The 20,399-nt window shown below is 35.1% G+C and overlaps 1 protein-coding gene across 2 annotated transcripts in view; it reads right to left on the bottom strand.

The window, feature by feature from the left end:
- LOC105162188 (xylulose kinase) overlaps positions 4,774-20,399 on the bottom strand; it is a 31,688-nt gene continuing 16,062 nt past the window's right edge. Inside the window, exons 5-11 of one of the 2 annotated variants that reach the window (XM_011080157.2) lie at positions 17,399-17,454; positions 16,346-16,466; positions 16,190-16,264; positions 16,061-16,114; positions 15,722-15,816; positions 15,451-15,625; positions 4,774-5,356 (exon numbers count right to left, since the gene is read on the bottom strand). In XM_011080157.2, the coding sequence (XP_011078459.1) occupies positions 5,268-5,356; positions 15,451-15,625; positions 15,722-15,816; positions 16,061-16,114; positions 16,190-16,264; positions 16,346-16,466; positions 17,399-17,454 (665 nt within the window). In that variant the 3' untranslated portion in view covers positions 4,774-5,267. Of the gene's footprint in view, positions 5,385-15,450; positions 15,626-15,721; positions 15,817-16,060; positions 16,115-16,189; positions 16,265-16,345; positions 16,467-17,398; positions 17,455-20,399 lie in introns of both variants that reach the window. The other variant, XM_011080156.2, reaches the window with a different exon arrangement.

The following is a 20,399-nucleotide window of genomic DNA, read 5'->3' as shown; positions in this document are numbered from 1 at the left end:
GCCATAGTTGGTTGAAGGGGAGCTCATGCCGCTCCTTCTTCCAATGCCCTTTGGCAATTTTTATGCAAATATTAGAAGCAAATTTTGACTACTGAACCATTATTCCATTTTTTATTTTACCATCGCCCATCAAGGGGACAGGAGCGCTCAAAGCGCTTCGAGCAGCTGACTTAGCTTCATCCTTCTTTCTCATTCAGCTTCATACTCCCTTGCTTTCGCTTTTGAGGTTGAAGCCTCTAAGTCCAATATCGACGGCGCAGATTCTTCCATCGTTGCCTCATATTGGTCCAACCATTTTATCAACTCATGAAATTATCTTCTCAAGCCCATTTAGAGTTTATGACAAATAGGCCGAAGGAGGGATGAAGGCATCTGAAGGATCTCGTCAACGTATATCTCCTTTCAAGATCAATATTGAGGTAATCGAGCTCTTCCGCAAGGGATAACATCTCAACCCCATGTTTATGTGCAGCCGATCCTCAGTCATCTTGACTTCAAAAAATACCTTCATCGCGGCATATCCAATATGCCAATTTGGTGCCGCATAAAGTTGATTTATGTGAAGCATTTATTGAACAAAGAACATCCAGCTTGTCATACCGCTCATGAGTGACAAAAGCAGGTATGATGCTGCGGATCTTGCGATTGTCCTTATGCTTCAATCCCGAACGTCAAACGTTCCTTAAGCAATGAGTTCCTTTTGCAAGTCGATGGAAGTGCATTTTCCATGACATAAGCCTAAGTTCAGAAATCGAGGATAATCCTCCGATTTTCTTAGTCAATTTTAATAGATAGTGTTCCATTTAAATAAACCTCAAAATAAAGAAAATTAGAAAATGGTATCCTAGACATGCATTATAAATGTAAAGCAGAAAGAACAAGTAGATTATAGCAACATTGAGTTTGAGTTAAGACTCAATCTTTAGTTGTTAACTTTTCCCACTATTTCTAAAAATTCTCACCACTCTCAAGTGGGATTTCGGAAAATCCTTTCTTAGTATGCTTGGGATCCACAAGCTAATTTGTCATGCCCCATTTTTGCGGTTCACATGGCAAAACGCAAAAGCCTCATGGGAGGTATCCAATACCATTTTCATCCCATGAGATTTCCAAGATCTTTTGCCTCACCTCTTCACATGATCCGAACTCCAAGCGAATCATGCTACTCGATGTTAAGCCCAATCCATCAACCAAATCATATCTCAATTGTTGCCCCCCACACCTCGTGAGACAAGAAACATGAGCATATTCCTTTGTTCATAACAATAATGCAGCTTGCCTACCATTCCAAATGTGCCACGACTCATGAGACCACGTTTGGATAGCAATAGCTTCCTATGATATTGTTATGGATGGAAGGTCTGGACAGATCGAAATGCCATTTTGGTCCAAGTCTATTTATGGACTTAATATTGATTATTGTTGGGCTTAACCCATCAATCAAATTACACCTCAATTGTTGCCTCCCACGACTCATGAGACAGAAAAACAGTGAGCGTGTTCCTTCGCTCACAATAATAGAGCAGCTTGCCTGTACTCTAAATGTGCCACAACTCGTAAGACCACACTTGGGCAGTGACAACTTCCTCACTGCATATCGTGGATGGAAACCTTGTACAGATCAAACTATTTTGATTCAAGTCCATTTTGGGCCCTAACACTTCAACTTGGTCTAACGAAAGGAGAGTTAATTACGAGTGGTTTGATCGAGACCTCATCAACAATAAAACATTGCATGCATAAATATCAAATATTTAACGCATTTAAATAAATGCATAGCATGCAATGAAACCTAGCATACCCTTGTTGGATGATCACGAGCCCAACCTATGCGACCTACTGAGCTTGCAGTGAGTCTATGGTTAGTTCAGGGTGGTCCTATGCTATTACAAAATGTTTTACCTATTAACATATAGAGCTTGTGATATGTGCATGGGCCGCCTTCTCTGTGGGCCTCCTCCTTCGTGCACCTTCTTCTCCATGGGCTTGCTTAAAATAAAAATCTCAGTGAAAAGGTCCTATACTACTCTAATCACATTTGAAAAAGAAACCCCGATCAGAATTCGGGGGAGTACATTAAGAGGGGATAGCAAGCCTTATTATTCCAAGGCTAAAAAAGAGGAGGAGGGAGAAAATAAAATCGCAAGGACACATGGACCCACCCAACAAAAGTTAAACGACATACATGTAGTCTAAGGCTCCATGATCATTCATTCACATTCATTCTAACACATAATAACAATTAATCATGCTAGATAAGAAATGAACATCACAAAAATATCGCGATATTCAATATCACAACAAACAATTATATGCAGAAAACAGTAAAGCTCAAAATTTGGAACTCAAATGAATGATTAAGCCTCGTGCATCCAACGCACGCAAATAAACAAAATTAATTAATTAAGCCTCGTGCATCCAGTGCACGCAAATAAGCCAAATTAAATGATTAAGCCTCGTGCATCCAATGCACGCAAATAAACCAAATTAATTAATTAAGCGTCATGCATCTAATGCACGCAAATAAGCCAAATTAATTGATTAAGCCTCGTGCATGCAATGCATGCAAATAAGCCAAATTAATTAAAGCAATTTAATTATAAAAGAATTCAATTTTCTCCAAAATTAAATCAGCAATAATTAATATTTTTTAAAAAATACGCAGAAATTGAAAAATCTACTTTTTTTTAAAAAAAAAGGTGAGAAACAGCCCAGCTGTCGACCGTCAGCAGCAGCAGTGTAGCGGCAGCACTACCTGTGCGCAGCGCCCGTACGCACCCGACGGTCACCCTGTGCACTGTCGGTTGCCAGTGCAATGCTACAATGCCAATTTTTTTTATTTCCACATATTAAAGTGAAATTAAAACAAGTATTTTATTAGAAAGTTCAATTTTCATAAAATACTTAAATCATCCAAAATTTTAAAAAATAAATAAATTAATTTTCACATATAATTATGCATGAATAAGCAAAAAATATACAATGCTTCAAAAGCAATAAAGAACGTATTGTCGTGTTTATTCACACAAAATCATAACCCGTACATCAAACAGGGCTTGGATACCACTTGAAAGGCACTGCGAGGTGCGAGTGGATCGACCCGGGAATGCGCAAGCAAAAGCAGTAATAATAAAATTCATAAATTGAAACAAAAACGCAATAAAATCATAATTCCAAGGGGTGTACCCTTAGAGTTCCCGAATGTTCGATATAGTTAATAAAATAAACGATGATAAAATTAAGGGGGTTAATGGTTGAATGAAATACGAGAGATGCATAAATCATGAATCAAGAATTACCTTTGATTTGATTTATTTCGAGCCTCCTTCGTTTGATTCATTCACGCAAGGCTTCAACGTAAAAACTCTCTAAAGTTGCATCCACACCACACCGGAATTGGGATCCCTCTATTCTCTGTGCTAGAAGAAAATTAGGGTGAAAACACACCAAGTGTGTATGAGAGGAAGGGGGCGGCCAGGTGGAGAATTAGAGAGGAAATTTTTTTTCTTGTTTTTTATTATGTATTCATTAGTTATTCCAAATAACTAATATTACATATATATACCTTGTATATCTAGGTTTATTTAACCATCCAAAAGGAAATAAAATCCTTTATTTTAAATAAAGGATGACTAACATGACACTTTCTAAAAGTGATTTTGTTAGTCAATAATTTCCTTTTTCAAGAATTTCCACCTACTTAATTAATAGGCTTGGGCTGATTTTAGCTACAGGTGCACAATGAGGTGTTCCATCGAGTCGAAAAAAGCTAAAGAAAATATCTTCTCAAGGTTGGGTAGTATGATGGCAATACTGTTTTCTAACTCATGTAGCTTGGCGACATCAAGCGTGGTTGAGCATATGTTTTGAAATAAAAGACTAACCTCCGTTAAAGCACTAGATACATGCTCAGGAAGCATCTCCAGAAAGGCAGTCAGATTAATTTCTGCACGAATATGTGACAGCCGTGGCTCTTCATGTCATGCATCCGCAATTCCGTCATGTCAACGCAGCGGGCAAGGTTAGATGCGTAGCCATTAAAAAATTTAAGGCCACGAATTCATCCAAATATCCTCCTCTTCTATTCTTTCGTCAGGGTATAGACTGCTTTAGGAATAATGTTTGTCTACGTACACTATTTAGGAAAATATTTATAATTAACATGATATAAAATTAATAAAAAAACATAAAACTAAAATAAGTAAACTACAATTAACTTAATTAAACACAATAAAGTATTAAATTAGTCTCTATTACCTGGTCAACCAACTTAAGTGATAATCAACACTAATTGATGGTCCAAAATTTGAGTAGTAATCTACAAGCTAATCAAATGTATATGCACGAAAATCAGAGTATTGAGAGTGTTTGTGGTTAGTATAAGAATTTTTACAATAATTAAAATAAAATAAAAAAATTGACTTTTATAACGACCTTTGAAATGTCCTAAATAGCCGTTGAAAACTAGACTTGACTTATCGCCTCGGCCAAAACCCCGGTCTAACTATGAAATGCTATATTCTTTAGTCGATGTAATTCACGTAATAGATCAAAAAGATATATGCAAGTTTCTGCGTAAATTACATAGATACCCCTCGAAGGGAGGTCAATTTAGTTCTTGCTCTTGAATAAGGAGTGCACTTTTAATTACAACAACCACCACAAAAGAATATACTTGTAATTTATGGAAAAAAAAAAAAAATAACACAATCCCTCTGCAGAAAAAAAACATAATTTAAGGATTGTCGATCTAATTTATCCAAATTTGAATAAATTTTAGAGGAGGTTTGTGTTACGGAAAGTGGTTGTGATATCTCAAATCTAATAGGTCTACCCATAATTTAAACCTTGAAATGAATTTAATCCCTTAATTACTGTGGATGGAAGTATATTTGACGCGATAATTCAAAGCAACCTCTCAATGCATACCACAAGAACACCGAGGACAAAAACATATGGATGTGGTTTGCCTCACACATTCTTGCAATCAATTCTATTTACGTTAGGTGCAAATATATATCCCATTCCACTTATTTTCACACAATTATGTGAGAGTGGCTCAATGGCAACACTCATGTAGTGAGGAACTATCAGAATTACTGCAACAGCTACTGCACTTTCAAGTCACAGCACTACTCACATCCTCAATTTTCAGGTACGTCCCAGTTTCTGTACCAAGTCGTTCTCAATTTCTGCTCTTTTTTTCATCAATAATGAGTACTTAGCAACAAGTTCTTGATCTCCAGCCGGCACTGCTAGCTTACAACTTAGAGATGTTTGCTCCAATTTGTCCATGTACATGCATTCGATAGGCACGAAAGCTCCCCTCTCGTGGCACAACCAACCATGAGCAGCCCTGAGTGCAGCACCCAAAGAAGCTGAGTCTGCCAAGCAGAAGTAAGTGTTGAAAATTTCAAAGAAAATTAAACTTTCCTTCTATTTTCAGTCAACAGATTTTGAGAAGCGTTTTCAGAATGCAAACCCTTGCTATTTCAATGAACCTTATATGAAATTAAAGCTCTGTGAGTCTAGTTTCGAATGGTGCAGATTTCAAATCCATAGAAAATGTCTACAGAAAGTTATAACTATCTTACGGAGGACTACCAGAAACAAACATAATGTTTGGTTTTGTTTTTAACTTGTTTTTGGGTATTTTGTGGAGGTAGAGAGAGAAAAATAAAGATAAATAAAAATAAGTTAGAGATAGTGTGTATGTTTGGATTTGTTTTTGGAGATAATATAAAATAAGTTTGGTATATTTGATGTTGGGTAGTGAGGAGACAAAAAGTACTGTTTATTGTCAAATCATGTCTTTTTTATATATATTTATATATATGTATAAAAATGTATATAGTTTATTTATAAATGAAGAGAGAGAAATTTTAGTTTTGTCCCCCACTCACTGTTATAAAATACCTAGAAACGAGACAAAAATTGACAAAATATTGAATGCCAAACATTGCTTCGATTTTGGGCCATCTCCGAGATGGCCCAAAAACGAAGCCAAACATAATAAAGTATGTTGTTTAGAATTATGTTTTGCATTAAATGTGTTTACGAAAATTTTGAAATTATTATCAGGTTTTTAGGCCTATAAAAGTACTTTGAATTTGATCTTATTCAAAGGAATAGAGAGTAATAATTTAGAGCTAGAATTTCTAAGATATCATCATCTTCTGTCTTCTTCAAAATTGTAGACGCAACACAGCATAGCTTTCAACCCTAAGTGTGTGCAGTTTTTGATTCAGTTGTAGAGAAATAAAGCAGGTCAGTCTTCTTACGTAGTAAGATAGGATGGACTCGTTTCATTTCAATTTTGTGATTTTCATGAGCAATAGCCGTAAAAGAAAATAAGCGTTATGTTTGTTTTTATGTTCAAGTTATCTCCAATACAAGTCAAAACATACTCAATGTTTGCGATTATTCAGATGCGTGTTTTTTATCTGTTTAGCATAAATACATACATATATATATATACACACATATACATAAATATATATAAAAACAGATATGATTTGACAATAAATAGTAATTTTTGTCTCCCAAAACACAGCATTAAAAATATAATACTTACTTTAAATTATCTCCAAAAATAAATCTAGACATACATACTATTTTTAAAACACACTTATTTATCTTTATTTTTCTATCTCTATCTCCACAAAACACTCAGAAAATAAATCCAAACACTATCAAGATGTTTGAAGACTAAACCAAAATTTTCTTAGCACTGTGGGCCTTGGGATATTCAACTAGATGTTCAATGGGAAAATAATTTAAATATTGTCCAAGAAAAAAAAAGAGAAATTATCAAAATACTGTCGTTTGAAAATATTTAATTTTTTAGGCAAAATCGTTCTTAAAAATAATAGTCACTGACAAAGGTAGGAGGAGCGCGGATCTAATACAAGTTCTCGTTGTTGTTCATGGGAAAATGGGCCTGCTTTATAGCAGGTTCTTAGTTTAGTTTTTTGTTTTTTTATATATAATTTATGAATTTTTAGCTATTAATTGATAATAGATATTTAATTATTAATAAATATTTAGTTATTAATTAATAAAATATTATTATTTAATAATAAATTTAATGTTTTTATTCACATTGTGTATAAAAATAATATTGTATTTATTAATTTTGTGTACAAAAAACTAACAACTATCATACAGTTATTTTTAATTGAAGTAACGGTACCAGCTAATTTTTTGCACACAATGTGAAATAAATATTATCCAGTGATGTTTAACTGAAGTTTTGTTCGAAAATCATTTTATAAGAAAAAATTAAGCAAAATCGCAGATGCAGCGCGTGTTGCACGTACATCCCATGACCTAAGGGGGTATTTTGCTCCATTTCCACACTTTAGTGGAGGTAAATTACTATTTTATTTTTTATATGGGGTGTTTTGCCATTTTCAACTAACACAGAAGAATAAATTACAATTTGCCGAATAAAAAAAATATAAATATAATTATTCCTTTTGTGATTCATGAAGAATACTTTTACTGAGAGAAAGATTTGCAAATAACTATCATTCTTAACATAATTTTAGTGGGTATGCATTATGTAGTTTTCTGTCCCTCTTAAGCCCAAGGACCATACTAGAGCATCAACGTTGCCTAAGAGCCAATATAAATGTCCGGGCCACAAAAGGAGAAAATTGCATTTCAGGTACAGTAGTATAGGGTATTGCAAGATAGGTATCACTGTACTTTACATAGATTGAATTTAAGCTATCTTATTTTTATTTTTGTCTCTAAAACTTTCTAAAAGTATCAATTTGGTCCCTGAATTTTTATTTTTATTTTCTGCAGCACTATTTCCATTACTATCCAATGTTCATGCCCAACATTCTTTGAAAATAAAATTAAGCCTCCATAAATTCATATATTATTTGGCCGCTTTGTCGCTGGATATTCCAATACCTCGATTTTACGGACTTCCTCCAACTACACTACTGTAGCAGATGGTTCACTTAGCTGTTTAGCAACAAACAAAACAACCCTATTTCGTTTCCTACCTTAGGGCGTGGAGACACTTCAGAATAGAGACTTAGTAAAATTTTGGGTGGAAAAGTTGAACAAAATCCTTAACTTTATTGAAGAAATCTAGGTAATACTACATAGATATTTGTTCTTCTGTTGGAGGAGAAAACTGTTTAGCCTCTCATATAGAGGGCTATACTATGGGGAAATCCCCCCCATAAAACTAAAAATTTAAAAACTACAAAGATTTGAAAACTCAGAATATTATGCTTTGAAGAGTTGAGGAAAAATTTCGATGATCCTCATTTGTTTTATTGTCTCCTTAATTACGTCCCCCGACTTCAAACACAGATTTCAAACTTGTTTTTTATGACTTCACTTCGTTTGTCTCCCTATTTTTTTTCGATGACATCATTGTGTTCATCATCTTTGCATGCTTTTCAGCTGTTAGTAATGATAACCAGCTGGCTTTCCTGCTTTCTGACTATTGGTTTTTGTCGTCTCTTGCCAACAGTCTCACTTTCGATTGAGGATTCTTTTAGGTGGCTCGAATTTTAGTCCTAAAATAAGGGTTTACCTGCTTTTCACAGCAAGGGCATATATGGTTATACTATTGCCTAACATGCAGCATATTGCATGTCTTTATTCTTGTGGCCAGGAAGCCTTTCTTTCCATATAAGCATTCTCTTTTTCTCGAATAGGCACTCTGCAAGCTCAGTATCTTTCCCTGTCACGGAGTTTAATAGGAATAATCCATTTAACTTATTTGAGAGGATTTTAAATGGATATTTCACTTTGTCCATCTTAGTGAGACATACCCATAGTCCCCAAGCTCTCCTGATAGAAATATCATCCTCACTTATGGCTGATACAAGTGTACCTCGCCTGTGGCAGCCACCATGTTTATCCTTTGCCACTTGATAAAATGAAAGGCTATATGAAACCCTTTTCGTGTGGTTTCTAGAGCCGCTAATATGAACTTTAACTCTAGAATATCGCATCGTTTTAATTGGGAATTGTTTTGCCATGAATCGTAGACCACCCCACTAATCCACTCCTGAAGCTTTGAAATTTTTGGAAAACTTGGTGACATGATATGAACTAAAGCCAGAACTCTAAAATCATATCATTCTCTAACATCTTCTAGTTTAGATCCCTCTAGCATCCATGCTCTATTATATTTTTTGAATATTTTGATAATGGTCTTACCTGAGTTCACTGCTTTGCGAGCAATTAATTTTTTCCACATTCTTTGATAAACCTGCCAAAGCAAAAGAAGATATCAATTCATCAGTATTAGCCCTAGAGGTGTCTGTCATTGGCCTAAAGCTAATCTCTCCCTCTTTGACCCAACGGTGCTATGTTGACTTGCATCATCAGGAGTTCGCACTTCCTATGATCAATTGTTGCCATTTCACCAGAATCTGGCGGTTTTCTTGTGCAATTGATACTTGAATCCGATGCTACAGGTCTAGAGCCCTGTACTCTAAGGGCATGATCAAGGTCATACTCCTTCAACTCGCGAATCATCAACAAGGACAGTGCCTTTCGACTTAGTTCTATCAAGTCGTTCCATAGAGGTAGACGCCAATATGGAACTCTATATCGTGATCTGCATAGGTCAAAGATCAGCTCTTTGTATTTATCCAGCCACTTGGGCATTCATAGATAGCCGTCCAAACTTGTCAAACTCCTCAAGATTTTCTTTGAAGTGCCTCAGCATTAACATGATGGAGTTTGCTTCAAATACCTCCATGTCTTTTCAGAAAATCTGCAAGAACATTCTTGTGAGATTTTATAACGGTAATATTATAACAATAATATTGGGCATTCTGCTCGCCATTTGATAATACGAGCCTTCTCAATTTAGATTCTAATTTATTTTTCAAGAAAACCTTAACATTGGTATTGTCAACTTTTACTGTGAATATTTTAGCAAGTAAAAATACAGGTAATTTCTTAAAAGCTTTCCAAACTACAAAGAACTCTTTCTCGTTAATGTGCTAGACTTGAGCTTGTTGTTTTAAGAACAATCCTCCTGTTATCTACAAGGTTCTTCCCATGCAATAGTCTTTTTCATGAGCACTGCTGCCCATCTACTACCATTGACGTCTGTGTAGACTAGCAATTCATTCTCGTCTAGTGCTATGATAAGCTTTGACATATTACTGCAAACCTATTTCAGCTCCGGAACCCTTTGAGTGTGAATTTCCTCTCATTTCCACTTTGAACTTTTTGTTTCATTAAAAATGGTCGAAAATCGTTTCTCTATCTTGCAAGATCCTTTACAAAGATACCTGCAAAATTAACAACTCCCAAGAAGCTCTACAAAAGCTTCTTGTCCTTGAGCACATCTGAAACGTTCCGAATTTTCTCCACAATATATTCTTATAACTCAGTACCTGTCTCATCAATAAAAATTCTAAAAAATCAATTTTATTGACTGCAAATAGTATCTTTCTTCTCAAAAAGCACTAACCTCTCTATGGTATCCATAAAAAATATTTCAAAATGATTAATATGATCTTTCATATTCTTGGATGCATTCAGTATGTCGCCAATGTAGACAAACATAAACTCAAAATATATTTTAAAAGAATTATATTTTTCTTTGAAATATCTGCGATGCATTAGCTAATCCAATTGGAAGCACATTCTAGATATATTGTCCCTGTGCTGTGGAGAATACAATAAATTTTTTTATTCACTCTCCATCTTGATCTGATAAAAACCAGATTTGTAGTTGAATTTAAAACACCTTTGGCCTTTAATGCAATCAGTCAAGTTCTCTCTACTAAGAATGTAATAACCATCAAATTCTAATATTCTATTAATACCTTGATAGTTAATTAGCTACCTGGGTTTACCTTTCTTCATCTCACTATGTTTCTTACCAAAAAACTAGGGCTATATAAACAGAAACTCTAGGCTCGATGAGTCCAAGATTAATATACTCTTTGATAATATCATGCATATCTTTCTTATCCTCCATGTTCATCTAGATAGGCTTGTACCAGACATACTCATACTTGCATTCTTCTTTAACCTACATAGCAGCTTCGATTTTGTTCCTATCCAACCATGCCAGAGGGTTCTCGCTCAAATTCCTTCGATAAGTCTCTTGACATTTTCAAGAAAGAGCTTGCTTCCTTTGCTAACATCTAGCGATTTTATCTTTTGTAATGCTTCCTTGAGGTTCTTAATCTCTTCTTCAAATTCCTCGAAAAAGCTATTGCTATCGATGAGTCCTTATTTTCTGAAAGACAAAAGAGATTTACCAAATTTTCTCTTATCCTGCATTTTTGGATGAGTTAATTTGGCATCATCACCACGTTTGTTGCAAAAATTTATGGGCATTATCCACGTTAAATGTCTTTTCTCTTTACAAAACTTATATCTCACTATCACAATTAGTAGTAAAAATTAACGGATTCTGATTATCCTGTATATATCTTTCAAATGTTTAAATGAAATTGTTACCAAGCAAGATATCAACACCTATGTCATGAAAGTAGATGGGAGGTGTTTTTACCCTAAATCAGGGTGTCCTGAATGCTCCTTCAATCATGATCTTTGCTTCTCGCATTTTCTTATTGATTATTAGAATTTTCATGAAAAATTGCCTCTTGCAATAACGGGTAAGATTTCTCTAGCTTCTTTAGTGAAAACTCCAAGTTTTGTTGTTCAAATTCCTGATCCTGAATCAATATAAGCTGTAAGGTACTCTGTCGTATATTGATTATACAACGTACCAACAGACATGTATATAGAAAAAGGACCCGACATTCAATCCTTATGGTAACACCATAAAAACCTGAATTTCATACCGTTATATTTTCTCCCCCATGATTTATGATGTACGAGAAAACTTAACCCTAAAGTCAAACTCCCATTTTCACATCCTGCAACTAGAATTTTATGACCTGCTAATTCTAACATGCCTTCATATCTACCAACAACAAGCTGCTGCAAATGATACAAGTCGTCACAAGAAAAAAAGTTTTCTCACTTAGTGATGTCAAATATAACTTGTATTTCTTTCCATCCTTCAGGTAATTTAAGTTTTACGTTATCTACCCTAATTTCTTGAGGAGCTAAAGCTTTCACCAAATCCTTTTCCTTTCCTTTGTAACTTGTAATCCTAACTTTCAAAAAGGACATTCTGCTTCTAAACTCAATTCAGCTAAGTATTCATTCTAAAATTGGGTGTTCTTTTATAACAATATCACAACAACCTATTCTAGTTATCCTAATTAGATCTGGTGTCATTACTTAGCAAATTCCTTGAAAATTCTAGATCTCAATATACTCTTTCGTAAGAAATAAATCAAAATGATGTGTATTGAAAAAGGCATAAGCTATTCTATAAGTTATAAAATACGATCTATTACCTTCTTTCATAAGATTTTTCTTTTAAAATCCTGATGAAGAGTTTAGACTCTACTTAAATCTTACTCTGGTAGATTGTATGCAAGTCTAGGATGAATATTGAACATTAATTTTCTTGCATATAAATTTGTATCATTGTTTCAAAACAACCATCTCTTAAGTTATGGATTCTTCTACCCATTATAGATAAATGTACTTTTGAATTAATTTCTTCCTTAGAAGTTGCTTTTATTACTACTTCAATAGTTCCTATGTGGATCCATTTCATAGTAACAACTACTTTGAGCTTACTTAATTCTTCAAAAATTTCTTTTTTTATGAATAAAAGTTGCATTTTCATCACATTACCCGTAAGTTCTATAGGAATAACAAACTCACTTGAGCTTACTTTGTAGATTATGTGATTTTTCCTCTGGTTAAGTCCTAACTGGTTGAGGACTCTCTCAATTCCTCAAATCCTAAATCCATCGAATGGGATGACGTTGGAATCTTGAAGCATGATTTTTTTCATACTTTCATAGTTCATCCTGGAAAAGAATCCTGACTGGCTTTCAGATGTTTGAAGCCTATCTCCCTCGTTGTAGTTATGCTGACTCGGTTGAAAATCCATCCGGATTAGTCTCTATTTCTACCTGACATACACTTTCAATCTGAAGGGCGATGGTTGAATTGGAGCAACATATCCCTCATAGACTGTAGATCTTTGTAAAGAAATGGGAGCTGCTAATTCTGTTGCTACTCCACTCTAGAAAAAATACTTGGGAAATCAATAGATATATTCACCTATTGCACAAATATTCCTTAACTCAAGGCCAAAGAGGACTTGTGTGTATTCTCTATCATTCTCTGTTATACTTCCTTCGAAGTATCTGTCTCCGATGAACTGTATCTTGATAAGCTTTCAAGCCATTCTGCCATTGCGTTTTTTGAATCTCCGATAACGATGTTGGCTTTGGTATCTAATTCCGATTTTTACAGAAGCCTCCAAGCTTAACTCCACTAATTTGATGAAATTTTCTTTGTCGAGTTCTAGGATTGTTGCTACTATCTTCATGGCTACAACACACTCATCTATCAGCTTCTCGATGTTTTGAAAGTCGATAACATCCAGATTGAGTATAAAGCCGTATGGATGCAAGGATTGGAGCATTGTCCTTGCCTAATGTGTATTTTGCTGGCACTCTGCTTGGGTTTCTTCTTGGATTTTCTTTAAGTCTGGTTCCCACAAATGTTGGTGTCGTATTGGTGTGGAAATCCGTACTTTCCCTCATTAGATGATCCTATGGAGGAACATTGGAACCTATACTTCCCTACGACGACGGTAGTAGTGGAGTGATTTCATTATTTTTTGACGAAGTCACCAATCCCAAGTTGTGAAAATGATTCAGCTAATTCTTGTAGATCTGATAGATCTGCCCTTGTTATCTCCATTATTTTATGGATTTCATGGCTTCAAGGATCATATCGTCTTTTGTCTTTAGTTTTGGAACTTCCATCGCCTTTCCCTTCTAATATTGAAGTGATACTAGTCCAAGGACATCTCTGATTTGCTCTTGTCTAGATCTGGATGTCTCAAGACTTTCCTTTTGGTTTCTCTTTAGATCTGTAACTTCTGTTTTCAAATATGTAAAATTCTTGTGTAGATCTAGAAGAATCTTAAGCATCTCGTCCACCTTTTGGCTCAAATTTCTAATTTCATAGGATATAGATTCACCTATATCCATAGCCTTGAACTATCTTTTGAATTTCTCTCAGATCTTGGAAAATTTTCGAGGTATCTGGCTCGAATTCTTTCTAGTCAATTCCTTTAATTATAATTTTTAAAACTGTATTGGTGAAGGACTTTACCCGTTTCTATTCTCTTTGCTGATACTATACCATGGTGATGGAGTGTAAACGCCTCAACCTGTTTCCTGGTAGTGTCTGGCGGACTTGAAAATTCCGCATCCATTCTTGTTCTTCTTCTAGTGTGAGAAGAGTCATATCAACCCTATACGGATTGTTGTCACATTTTCTGAGAATTTCCATAAGGAAATTCCTTCTTTGTATTTTAGGATTTGAAAATATTTCCTATTGCCATCAGAAGTCAAACGTTCGTTCGATTCAATTCTCTTAAAAAGTCTCCTCCATTAGTGGATTGAAATATCTAAATATAATGTAAACACATATATTTCTTCAATAAACTTAAGTTATGATACCATTTTCAAGACAATGGGACTAGATCTGCAAGAAATCAAACTTTAGGGTGTTGAAATGATATTTTTAAAAGTTAGGGCATGGTATTAAAAGTGTCAAATCAGAAACTAAAGTACTAAAACCCTTCATAAATTATGGTATCAAATTTGCCATATCTTCAATAGTGTGGTACTAAATTAGGTTATTTTTGGAGTATGGTAACTGAATCACAAAGTGACCTATAGTACATAACCAATCTTGCATTTATCCCCCACACAAGGTCAATATAACTAGTTTATAATTAAACCTAACTAGTAGGAGAAGCAATTTGGGAAAAAAATACAAACAATCCCCATGTGATATTACAAATGAGAAAATTATCACTTTATGAAAAAATATAGCAATTTACCTTCCTGTGTTTTGTAAAAATACAATAATTTATCTCCCTACGTTTTTTAAAATAAAGAAATTTGTCTCTTTAAATAGGGTGGTAAATTGCTTTATTTTAAAAAGTATAGAGGGGTAGATTGCTAGTTTTTTCACAGAAAGGTAATTTTCTCATTTGCAATATCGAAGAGGTAAAAACAATTTCATTCAAAGAAGTTTATGAGCATTTTAAATTCAAAATGCAAAATAATCCAAAATACCTCCTTGACAGAAGTCTTATCCAAGTGAGCTTCATATATGATAAAGACCATTGGCACTCTACATAGTGTAATAACATAGAAAACATACTAGAAATGAACAAAAAGCAAGGCATGCTTATGATATTTTGAGGGTGGGCAGAACTAAGACACAGGTCCAACCACTACCTACACACTGCTAAGCTTTGCCTAAAAATGCTAATTCTTTCTTGACCATGCTTACGTTCTTTCAGCTATTACTTGGGAAATTGAAGCTTACCTGGTCGTTGAACTGTATATATATTACACCCGAAAATGGAGGCCATCAAGCTTAGAATGCACTTATTTGAAGAGGCTCCACCAGTTGCAATTATTCTCCTTGGAGGAGAAGGCATTCCAATTTTCTCCGCGTGAGCACGCATGGAGAGCAACTGGCCCTCAATTATAGCTCGAACCTGCAGGTTTATGTATGCATATAAATAGATAGCACGTCTCAATAGGTCTCAATCAGAGCAGTTGAATGACTGCATTGAGTGTATCGGGCTACAAACCTCAGAAGGGGCATCGAACTCATTAACTGTACGCTCCCTCAGTCCACAGAGAGAGTCGTTCTCAAAATTTTCAAGAACATAACGATGCTCACCAACTGAATATGTAACATGAAAGGGTCTTCATAAAATACAACAAATAGAAAAATACATGAGCAAGATAGTCTACTTTTCATTGTTTCTTTCTAGTAGTTGAAATCTTTTATGTGCAAGACGAACCGGCAACTATTTCTCAGTCTCGTAGCAGTTAAAATGTATCGGAAAAAATGGGAGGGAACATTTTGTGTCTAATGGTTAATAATCGACACACTAGTTTTCGTAACATATTTTATGTAACCTCACCTGGGAGCGGTGGAAGAATTTCGTGCTCCTTGTAGTAAAACCCTAGCTTTCCGCCTGTAGCATCAGAACAATTATAAGCAACATGTAAGAGAATTTCAGCTCTATCTCGTACTATAAACCTCCACTAACCATTTAGAGGTGGTGTTTGCTGCAGATATGTATTGAAAACTTCCCACGATTTATTTGCACATCTATTGCGAATATCTATCAAAGTTGTATTCGTATTATCAGTATGAACTCTAATATTGTTATCTTGAAATGACATATCACATATAAGCACTATACCTTCACGGGTCAGGGACCCATTTTTATAGACCAACATTACCATATAGTCTTCTGCATCCACAGGATCAGGAAATATATGTCCTTGGAGGCTGGGTTTGTGGTCATTGGATATCCCGAATACCTGAGATATTATGAGACTTAATCAAGATACTTGCAACTAAACTGAAGTCAAATTATTCTTACTTGCAGATAAGAAATTAAGAAAGAAGTTGACATGTTTTTAGGCATCATGTTCTTCTGCCACTCATTGCCAGTCCCCCTACTAAAATCCTATTAAAATATTAAATAGTAAATAATTTTTCTTCCCAATATGTTAAACTTTTAGATGTGATGATCGTTTAATATGCTATCAAAGTTAGACCAAACAAGAAGTTTTGGATTCGAATCTTATTGCCACCTGTCTTTAAAAGAAGGGTTTCACGTGCACGGTTTGTTGGTGAGAGGGTATGTGTTAAGAGATTAAATATTATATGATTATCATCTCTAATAATTTAAACTTTTAAATGAAGGGGTCGTTTAACAAAAGCTCAAATGCATTTTTGATCCGTAACTTAGGCTATTTGGGGTGATTCTGTCTTTAACATTTTAAAGTAGCATTTTATGCTTGCATTTTCTTAGTTTCGTGATTTTAATTAGTTTCTTTTTTTACAAAGTTCATTTCCACCTACAAGAAGGGTGATCCAACGGAAAAAGGGATGAAATCGTGAAAATTAAAAAATACAGGACTAAAATGCTATCTTTAAAAGGTAAAGATTGAAAACGTCCAATACCTAAGCTACGACATCAAAGATGCATTTTACTAGGTCAGCCCCTATGACTTCTAGATACCTCTTTCTGGGTTTAAAGAAAAGAAAAGAAAAGAAACAAGAAATAAGGATAAGCTGAAGTAGTCATGACAAGAAAAATTCCTTGAATCTATAGAAGAGTAGAGGCTATTTATGATCTTTAGTGTTGTTGTCCATGAGAAGCTAGCATGCATATTTATTAATTACTCGTGTTAGCACCTCTTGTACATTTTTTCAACATTAAAGTCACAATTTTTTCTCAACTTACAGTGTCGCTGGTGCCAAGGCTTATTGCAAGATCTCCCGGAGCATTGAGGGTCAACCCTACAGTTTACAAATGATTGGTAAATCAAGAAATAGTTGCGTGTTTAAAATTCTTGTCATTGCGGTCTTATGAATGAGCAAAATCAATGTCATGAATAAAAAACTTGTGTCCGAAAATGATTATAGGAATAACCAGAACAGATCCTGATACTCGACACGGATAAACATCATAGAATAGTAAATAATGCAGTAATGGGATTTTCTTGATTGGGAAAGAATAAAGACCTAGCGTAATTTGGAAAGGGCATGAATCACCCATTTATCTTGTAAATCATCTCTTGTAAGACGCATCTGATTTTGGCAAATTACATCACAGCTCCGTAGAGTCCTGGCTGGCCTCTAGTTAAAATAATCCGATGCCAACATCGGTTCTGGTTATAGAGAAAATGGGATCAAAGAGCTAGAAATACTGATCATAAATGCATACATCTCTGGAGGAATGATCAAACAGCTGTTTGCTGAACGATGAAACTGGAGTTCCTTTGCCTTTAATTTTAGAGACAAAGTTAATCATTTTGTCGGGGGAATTATTTAAAAAATGTTAAGAAAAATAAGAAAATGGAGTGAAATTGAAAGTGTTAAAATTTGAAGCGGCCCACGATGACTAAATGCGGTGCCACTAATTTGTTTTAAAAAAAAAATTATTCATGTTAGCGTGATGCGAAATCGCGGTGACTGAATTTTTTATAAAACAAAAGTAAAAATTAAAGAACCGCTATTTGACATTAAAAAAAAAAAAGGCAGTCAAAGCAGCCTACAAGTTGCAGGCTGCTTTTTGGCCTGACACCGCTGCCTTGGGCAGTGGTGACTGCAACACTGCGCCATCGCTGGTTGTACCAGCGGTGATGTAGTGTTGCTATTCACCCTCCTTACAGCTCACACTTATTTAAGAGTGAGCTGCAATTCACTCAACTCTCACCCGAGAGTTAGAGAAGAAGAAAAAATTCCGAGGGTTCCACCTGAGAGTTAGAAAAGAAGAAAAAGTTTGAGTAGTGAGATTTTGTAGAGAAGAAGAAAAAATTTGAGCTTTAAAATATTTATATTTGAGTGATTATGGCTAATTTTGATCCTATTGATACAAGTATGTTGTACGGACAGTTAAATCATCGGTTTGAATATGTGTCCGGAACTCCGGATACAACTTTATACATACAGCGCGGTGATATATTTTTATTCCGCGTCCTTAAACTAGTCTAATGTCACAATAGTGTTTTGCAAGTGCTCCACAAAATGGGATTTCTGGGTGTTTTAAGTGTGGTCATATTGGGATTTACACCCACCTAACAACTGCATTAGTCAACAGATAGCGTTCCGAGATGCATACTTTTCATTTCTCGATTGACGAGGCAACTGTAATACAGCAAGACATCACTATCATCTGGGCAGTCCCGGTGGAAGGTAATCTTATTATCGGAGTACGTACAAGGTATATTACTCAGCAGTAGCAAAATTATTGCCATCAATGGTTGGGTTTTATACCAGATGAAAATATTTTTAGATGGTCTCGAATAAAATTGACAGTGTTACACGAATTTTTACTTGAAAATACATGTGATGAAGATAGCCCATTCGAAACTATATTACGGGAGGCACGTATATGTGCCATGTGCATCATTGGTGGGGTATTGTGTCCTGATGCTATGGGAAACACCGTGTCGCTATTATATCTACGACATATGGAGAACATACATGAAGAAGATACCTCAAATTGGGGTTTAGTAGTGTTAGCAAATCTATATCGGGAGTTGTGTATGACATCACAGCGAGGAAAAAATAATATTGGTTGTGCCATGCAGTTATTACAAATATGGGCATGGTTCCGTATCTTAACACTTGCACCGATTCCCTCAAATAATACTGCAGATCTAGTACCAACAATAAAGAATTCTGAAAACATCCTACCTATTCCTCCATATACTGCACGGTATGAACATTTTTATTTATTTATATAGTTTTAAAGAATTTTGAACAATTATTTTTCTAAATTTTGCTTTTAGGTGGTCATATCATACTTCTCATACACATACTTGTAAAAAAAACTCTCCCAAGTACCATATATTTGCTCTCTAGCTGCGCCTGTCGTGCCTTATGATATCAAATTTCAAAACCAAATCGATCTTTCATAATCTGCTGGACATATTTTATATCACAGATGGATCTTGACGAATCATACCAAACAAATGTGTTGCAATCATACTCTTTCCTAAGTTACCATGGTTAACAGAAATCTCATTCATTAGGCATGTTTGTGGTCTGACATACTTGGTAATTTTAAATATTCCCATATTTGATTTGAAAATCCCTCTTAGCATCCAATTGCACCCAGTCTCTTCATCATATTTACAAAGCAACTTTCCACAATTTTGGTTTGCTCTCCAACACTCGGTATTCTTGTCTTGCAAATCGGACCAAATAATCTTGTACACTTGCTTTCAAATGGTCCTTACTCTTAAAAACCATTCCGTTGGCGAGTCCTTACCAGTAGGGATATTGATTAAGTCAGCAGGCACTTTTGGATGTGTTGTGCTGAAAAATGGAATAACCAGATATAGGTTAGTTCTGTCAGGGACGACGGGTATGTTCAAATCAAACTGGTCTTGTACTTGGCTTGTTGACCCATTTACACTATCACCAAGAATATCCATCATAATTGGTATGCTTACATCACCATCATCGCCATAATTATTATCAATTTGGCCCCTCTACTTCAACCTCATCTGGTTTTGAGTCTGTTTGCTCAGTGTTTAACAAATTGTCGGCTTCAGGCTCGGCGTCTTGTTCATTGTATTCAGATGGACCCGCATAATCCAATGGACTTGCATATGCAGATGGACCTGCATAATCCGATGGGCTTGCATATGCAGATGGACCTGCATATGCAGATGGACCTGCATATGATGATGAACCTGCATAATCTTCATTAATACCAAACCGTCCCATTTCTT

This window comes from Sesamum indicum, linkage group LG5, assembly GCF_000512975.1.
Source record: "Sesamum indicum cultivar Zhongzhi No. 13 linkage group LG5, S_indicum_v1.0, whole genome shotgun sequence".
NCBI lineage: Eukaryota > Viridiplantae > Streptophyta > Magnoliopsida > Lamiales > Pedaliaceae > Sesamum > Sesamum indicum.
This window is presented reverse-complemented; position numbering and strand designations above follow the sequence as displayed.